The 7,734-nt window shown below is 43.7% G+C and overlaps 1 protein-coding gene across 1 annotated transcript in view; it reads left to right on the top strand.

The window, feature by feature from the left end:
* Nucleotides 1-2,161, top strand: part of LOC119386059 (adhesion G protein-coupled receptor L2) — a 30,596-nt gene extending 28,435 nt beyond the window's left edge. The window contains exon 11 of the mRNA XM_037653409.2: nt 1,324-2,161. Coding sequence (XP_037509337.1) covers nt 1,324-1,564 — 241 coding nt within the window. The 3' untranslated portion in view covers nt 1,565-2,161. The remainder of the gene's footprint in view (nt 1-1,323) is intronic.
* Nucleotides 2,162-7,734: the final 5,573 nt, after the last annotated feature.

Consider the following 7,734-nt stretch of genomic DNA (forward strand, 5'->3'; position numbering starts at 1 on the left):
TAAGGAGGTCAAACTGCGCTAGTCATTGCTTCAACGAAGCCTGTACTTTCCGCCTAGGGCGGGACGTATAGGTTTTAGTGTACAATTACGCTGTGTAGATTTCAGGCTGCGTTTACGAACGTTTGAATCAGCTTTTGTTTGGCTGTCTCAGTCTGTTTAGCAAGCCAAAAAATAACGGATGCGCGACGGGACAGAGCAGCATCCGGTATTACGAGGCAAAAAAGCCCCATCTGGCTCGTATACACAGAAGCACAGAAGCCCATAGCGCCGTGATTCCGCTTTTGCGGACTGTCGCAGTGTCTGCTCATTTGCGACCACAATTAACAATAACAAATCATGCTTCATATTTTACTGAAGCACGCACTCTTTCGTTTTATAGATTGCACAACTGTCTTGTCAGCGTTAGAGACACCGAAAGTTGATATAAGAAGACTGGTAGACGATTAGTTCGCGGTATTTTAAGCGAAGCTTTTGTAACTCGCAGATTTCATTGGCAGTGTCGTGCACGAAAAACCCGGTGCCGGCGCGCCCCCACGTTTTTAATAATTGATGCTCTCTCAATCGTCAGCTTGTCGGAGATCAGCCGTTCCTGATATGGCAATGTGATCATTTATCGAGGTGACTTGTTATTTCACGTTGCCACATTTCATTGTTGCGTGGGAGTGAACGCATGACCGTCTTTGTTGCCTGCAACAACCGAAGTGTTGCGCTGCTAAGACCATGGATGCAAGTCCAATTCCCGGCATGGAGGAGGGAAACCGTTAGGAGGCCTCATTGCGCAGTGAGATAGATAGATAGATAGATAGATAGATAGATAGATAGATAGATAGATAGATAGATAGATAGATAGATAGATAGATAGATAGATAGATAGATAGATAGATAGATAGATAGATAGATAGATAGATAGATAGATAGATAGATTAGATAGATAATAGATAGTAGATAGAGATAGATAGATAAGATAGATAGATAGATAGATAGATAGATAGATAGATAGATAGATAGATAGATAGAATGGGGGCAAGCTTCGCTTGCCCCCATTTTCCCAATAGGGCAAGGGTTCCTTAATATTTCGTCAACTGCCGAAATTTCGTGTCTTGAAACGAAAAGCCTTTCGTGTAAACACACGAATTTTTTTAATTTCGTGTGTTTGGCAAAAAATTGATTTCAACATTATTTTATAGTTTAGGGAAAGTGCATGTCACCTAAAATGCGTAATTATCGCCCTCCGTGCCACCTTTGATTTTTTTACTTCTCGTAGAAGCAAGCGCTGTAGACGTCCCAACAGCGATCCTTCTCCCTCGTTTGCACTGTTTCCAGGTCCTTACGGAACACTCGTACGTCGATTCACCTGAACCTGTGCATCTGCCTTCTCGTCGCGGAAGTTGTCCTCATGTTCGGTCTCGACCAAACCAAGCACAAGGTAGAGGTTGCCACCATCTGCAACGAATTGATCTACGCTTTTTCAACGCTTGTTGTGCTCATAGAAGCGGGCTACGTCAAGCCACCTCGAAAGCTCGCCGGTCTCTTATATACTCGAGGCAACGACAAGGAATCATAAGAAGCGGGAAACACCTGTAGCAAAGTGATTCATTGCACGAACGTCCGTATATGCGTGCTTTTGTGACCTGGTATACGTATGTCGTAACTCGAACGTCAGCCACGTCGTTTTTCGGAAGACTAGTTGCGATAACGCGTATTCGCCGTGTGCTTATATGTTCAGTGTAGTCAATAAATGTTTGTACGCTGAAGATTTAAAATGTTAAACACATTAAAACACACAGCAGCTTCGAGATTAAAAGTTTCAGTACCTTAACATTTTGTGCAAGAACCACTGTATGCCCCGCGTGTGATATATCACTGGTTTCTGGATCCTTAACTTTTAAAAATTAAACATATATGTGATTTTTAGTCGTACATTCGAGTTCACTACCTTCCGATGTTACGCAATTAATCTGCTGTGCAGTGACTCCGTTACTTGACGTTTCGTCGCGTAGAAACGCAAGCAGTAGTGGACGCATGACGCGAAGGAAGTTGCATTTTGTTATCGTACATTGCATGCATGTCGGGCGAAGATATGTAGCCCTTTATGTATTGTTCCTGCCGTTTGATGTTATTATAATAAAGTGTTGTACTTGAATAAAAGCCTTCTTGAACGCAACGCGCCTTCTGACTTTGGTCTTTTCTTTCTCTCTCTCCTTCTCTCCCTCGTCCCAACGAACAACTGCTGCCTTGCCACCGCTACTATGTGCGCAGACTCTGTGCGCAACCGTGGCCGGCCTGCTCCACTATTTCTTTCTAGCCGCCTTCTCGTGGATTCTCCTGGAGGGCTTCCACATCACCTTCGTCCTCATTACAGTGTTCGACACGTGGAGGAAACGCTACCTGCGCTACTATATTTTCGGATACGGCAAGTCGTGTACAATCATTGACGTCATTGACGTCAGTGTACAATCACTGACGTCAGTACAATCATTGACATCAATCCGTTTGCGGATTCGCTAAAGGGTCCCTGATACCGATTGTGTTTCCCGATCGCGATTGATTTACTTGCATGAGATACGGAAGGGAGCCGATCCCAGTCGATAAATTCAATCCAGGTCGGGGTTCGATCGCGATTGAAAGCGACGGTGTAACGCCAATATAACTTGAGCGAAGCGTTCTGTATGAAGGGGGCTATGTCGCGCTGCTAAGCTCTAGGGCGCGAGTTCGCTTCCCGGCCTCGGCTGCCAAATTTTGATAGGGGCACCGAAAGCGGAAGCGTGCTATGGGAAGAACTGGTGGCAACTGTGCGCTCCGATTCACAAGCACTACTGTTCATTGCATTCATGGTGTAAGGCAACGACGGGCTGAGTCTATAAATATTGAATAGTTTGAACAAAAAAAAAAAAAACACGAGCATACCATTCATAAATGGGCAACGTCAGCTTCAAAATTGCTGCAGAGTGCATCTGTATAAAACTGACTTTAACCACACGAATGTGCTAATTCTGTGGAGATGCATCAACGACCTTGGTGGAACTAATTGGCCGAGAAGCCCAGTAAGTTTAGAACGTCACAACTGATAAACGAACTACTTGGTTGGTGCAACTCCACCTAGGGATGAAGCCATGACGCTGCATGGACGACTTTCCTAATGTCTATTTCTAGCCGTGGAACACAGGGGCTGTTTCAAATGGTGTTCAAGTTAGTTGTTAATTCACTCCTTAATTGCACGTTGGTGAAGTATTGCTGTTCCTATGTTGTTTTTCTGTGAGTCAGGTCCAGTGAACAAAGATACAAATATACGATGTGAGTGAACTCCAGTGAACTCGTCGTGAACAAAGTCACTCTGCTAAGACAGCAATGTCGTGGTATACCTCACAGCGATTTCCAGCCAACGTCCATCACATAGCTACTTACTTTGTCAATTACGAGGTGACAGCATGCCACGCATTGCGGAATTCTATGGCTTCGATTCAATTTACTATTCATTCAACAAAGAGAAACTTATTATATATCGTATCCGCGCGAGGATCTCGACGACAAATACCGTTACGGAACCTTAGTTCGCTAACCGTACTATACTTAGAGAACGTTTCGACAAAAACAGACCACAGAAATGTGCGTTAACAATGGCACGATGAAACATACGCTAGACAATGTGACAATTGTTGTCCTTAAATAGTGAACTTTCAAGTTCGCCCGAGTTCTCCTGCTATACATATATCACAACACGGTTGTTTTGTTTATTTCATATGCATCCAAACGAAAGAGGCAGCTTTGGCGAAACGTGTGTTGAGAGAAGTTACCGATGACACACGGTAACAAGATGTGGCATCGCAGTAACGAAATGATTGGCAGAAATTGCGTCTTTATTAGTAAAGGTATGCTCATTGACCAACTGAAAGATCCAACATTTATAATCTAAAATTTGCCGTTATAGCTTAAGGAAGTTCAGATTTTCACGATAAAAAATACTAACAAACCTGCCTCCAATATAATCTAATGAGTGGGCGAAACAAGAAGCGTTCTCTGATAATGTAATGAGGAGTAGTGGTGTTTGCAAGAATAAATGCACCTTATTTCCGTACACTCGAGGCATATCGGTTTGTATAAATTCCCGCGTGTGCTATATCAACATTGCTAACTTTTCCTTGTGAGAGTGTTTGTCCAGGATCTTTTCTTTGTGGCGCTGTTTGTCCAAGTTGGCACTGCTCGGGAGAGAATAATGGGCGAAGTCAGTATGACAGCGTGGCAAGTAAGGAGCGCGAACTAATGGTACACAAGCAAAGTGAAAACTCCGTTGGTTGGCGTACGTCTCGAGAGCCCCGAGAGGTACGCCACACATGCCTTTTCGCAGTATCGGTCGTCGACGTCGAAGTGACCCACCAGAAACCTTTGTTGTCGAACGAACCGATTGCATACCGTGGGTGCAAAATGTTCGACTTCCGCTTTTAACCCAAACTGACTTCGGCTGAAAGCTCTTGCACTCGAAATGTGGACAGATTCAAGCACCTCTATACTCAGCAGTATTGGGCGTTGTTAGGCGCGCTCTTCTGACCACAAGGTATGTGACCCGAAGTGACCCATCAGGTCCCTTTGTTGTTGAACAAATAGACTGCCTTCCATGTGTACAGAGCGCCTCACTTCCCCGTTCACACAGCATGTGACCCGCAAAAGACAAATGAGACCGAAAGAGAAATGAAAGAGAAGCGACCGTAGAAGAAACTTCCGTGCCAATGCCCATCTTTTGAAACACAAGAATGTGTTCTGGAAGCTAAATTTCAACGCCTTGGTGCAAGACCACTTCCGGAGTAAAAGATTCTGGAAACTTGGCCTAGGCATTCTCACATGCACAAGGCCAAAAAAAGAAAAGAACAACACAAAAAAAGCTCTGTTGTGCTTCTTAACGTAGGCTAGAGTTAAGAGTTTACGGGTGCTTGTGAACTGTTGCGCGTGTTTGTGCCCATTGTGTTCACATTACCGACTCTTTCGTTGCTTTTTCTACTCTTATTTTTTTCTCCTCTATTCGATCTGTAATTCCCCATTTTCTCCAACCCAAGTGTAGGAATGTCACATGAGTACGTGATTGATTAACCTCCTGCCTTTTCTCGTTTATCTATCTCTTGGTTGCTACCGTACGCTATCGGGTAAGGAAGGGTACAGAGACAATGGAAAGAATAGCAAATACAGAAAGCGATCGAGGGTAAAAAATTGAGGAGGTGAAGAACAGGGTAAATATAGGTTATGTAGGAGTTCACTGCGACGTAAAACCTTCAACGTTGCCTTTACCAATTCTGGTGCAAGGACTATTGAGGTCGCCGTTCTAGAACTGTCTCCTCCGAACACGGCCTGTCTTCGAGACTAGCCAACCTGGTCGCAAGCGACTGTCTGTGGGTGCTGTAGCGAGGACAGCGGCAAAGAACCTGATCAACTGTTTCCTCGCTGACTCTATATCCCTAGGAGCGCTATTGCCCACTCTGGGTTGGAAGGCAAATAATTTCGTGAAAGTCCCACCAAGCCACATTCGGCAACGGAATGGTGTCTCTAGTCGACAGTCCTGATGGACAAGATTGACTGGTTGCCCGGAGGCTACAGAGCTGCGGCTTTGGGTGCATGTCACCAAGGAGGAAGTGTGCGTCAAGGGAGAACTCACATTGAGCCACAGTTCCATATGTGCGACTAAACCTGATCATATTGTATGTTACGCTAGATACAACCTTTCCAAAAAGATGTAAATGCAAAGTATAGCGTAATTTTAACAGCGCAGCTATTCATGCTCGGCTTGCCCACGTATAGCGTTCACGAAGACTATCATCATCATAAACGGCGCGCGCTATCTTCTTCCTCTCCTTCTTCTGCTTCGCTTCCCGAACATGTGCGCCCGGCGCGCGCTGTCCAGCTACACCGGTTTGTCCGACATGAGATGCAATGACTCGGATGTGCGAGAGAATGAGTACAGAGAGAGAGAGCAAGACAGAGATAGAAAGAAGAAAAAGAAATAAGTAGAGAGAAAGGAGGGTAAGAAAGAGAAAAATATAGAAAGACATAGAAACAAATAGACAGCGAAAGAAAGCGATAGAAAAACACAGAAAGAAAGAAAGAAAGAAAGAAAGAAAGAAAGAAAGAAAGAAAGAAAGAAAGAAAGAAAGAAAGAAAGAAAGAAAGAAAGAAAGAAAGAAAGAAAGAAAGCAAAAATACAAGCCTTTGGCTATTGGCGTTGTTGTAAATCCTGCGCTAAATGCAAATCCACTGCTGTGAAACCTGAGGAAGTGCGTAGCATGGGCCACCCAGCGATTCCCGTTCGTAGAGCTGCCACTGCTCCGTTTACCAAACCGTCGATTATTCGAATGTTTGAGGTAAGCATGTAGGGTTTCCCCGGCACGTGTGGAATCTTCTTAGGGAGATTCGCAAACTCGGCGTGCGACATGCACGCTACTTTTTACTGCTCTTTATTGACTTCCTGCTTGTTACGGCAGTTGAGTTTCGTCAAGTTGCCTCCCCCTTGTGATGAACCAGAACGCGCCATCTTGGTTCTCTTCTTCATCTTTTGCTTCGCTACCAAAGACGTGCTCCGATTTGTCGGGTGAGGGATGCAATAACTTGACGGGCGAGAGAACGAGTTCAGAGATAGAGAAATAGAGAAAGTAAAGAAAGAGAGAAACAGAGAATTTCTTGGTGAAAAACAGTTTTTTGCCGAGGCGAGATTCGAACTCGCGTACCTGCAATCTGAATGCAAGCGTCCTCAACACTCGGCTATCCGGGAACGCTTGCAGAGCAGGGTATAGTATAGTACAGCAAGGTGGTGGGAAGGGGAAGTGAGGGTGAGGGTGAGGAGGAGAGATGTGGGAATTAGGATGAGAGAAAGGAGGATGGGAGAACGTGTACAGAGGGAGCGAGATAGAGAAATAACGACAGAGAAATATATAGAAAGAAAGGGAAGAAATAGAAAAAAGATAGAAGGTGAGAAACCGACTACAAAGACACAGAGATAGAGAACCAAAGACATACGACGAAATAGAAAAAAAAAAAGAAAGAAAGAGAGGGAAGAAAGAGAAAAACACAGAAACATGATCGTACCATGTTCTCAAACAAATATCTAAATAGACAAGTGGCATATGACCTTCGCACTATTTCATTGACGGGATCAAGACCAAGAACTAATTATGGTACTAAAACTATAGATTATCAGATTATTTCATTGTTGAATGCATACCCATCCCTAATCGAATTGGCCAATCAGAACTCAAGTATGTCTCGTTTTAAAAAACAAGTAAAGCTACTTTTCCTGCCTCCTTGAAATGCACAATTATTTTGCTATGAACGTGAAAATTATGTAATTTTGCATATTTGTACAACTTTATAAAATTGTTAAACCTGAACAATGTAAACTTTGTATAATTTTTGTCCCATGTGTTTTTACTGTTATGTTATTTATATAAGCTGTGCAATGAGCATTGTATTTATTTCCTCTGAACTGGCTCCTGCTGTCCGACGTGTAAGTCCGGGGTGAAGGCCTCGTCAGGAGACATACGAGTCTCCTTTTGCCTTGCCTCGTGGACATATTTCATGTTATGTAACTATGTCCGAAATAAAATATTCAGAAGAAGATATTCAGAAGACAGGGAAAGAAAAGACAGAGAGAGAAAGAGTCAGAAAGCAAGAGATAAACAGAGAAAAGGCTAGCAGGCGAGATATCGACTACAGAGAGATATGAAGAAATAACACATGTAAGAAACATATAAAACG

The sequence above is a fragment of the Rhipicephalus sanguineus genome, chromosome 3 (genome assembly GCF_013339695.2).
Source record: "Rhipicephalus sanguineus isolate Rsan-2018 chromosome 3, BIME_Rsan_1.4, whole genome shotgun sequence".
NCBI lineage: Eukaryota > Metazoa > Arthropoda > Arachnida > Ixodida > Ixodidae > Rhipicephalus > Rhipicephalus sanguineus.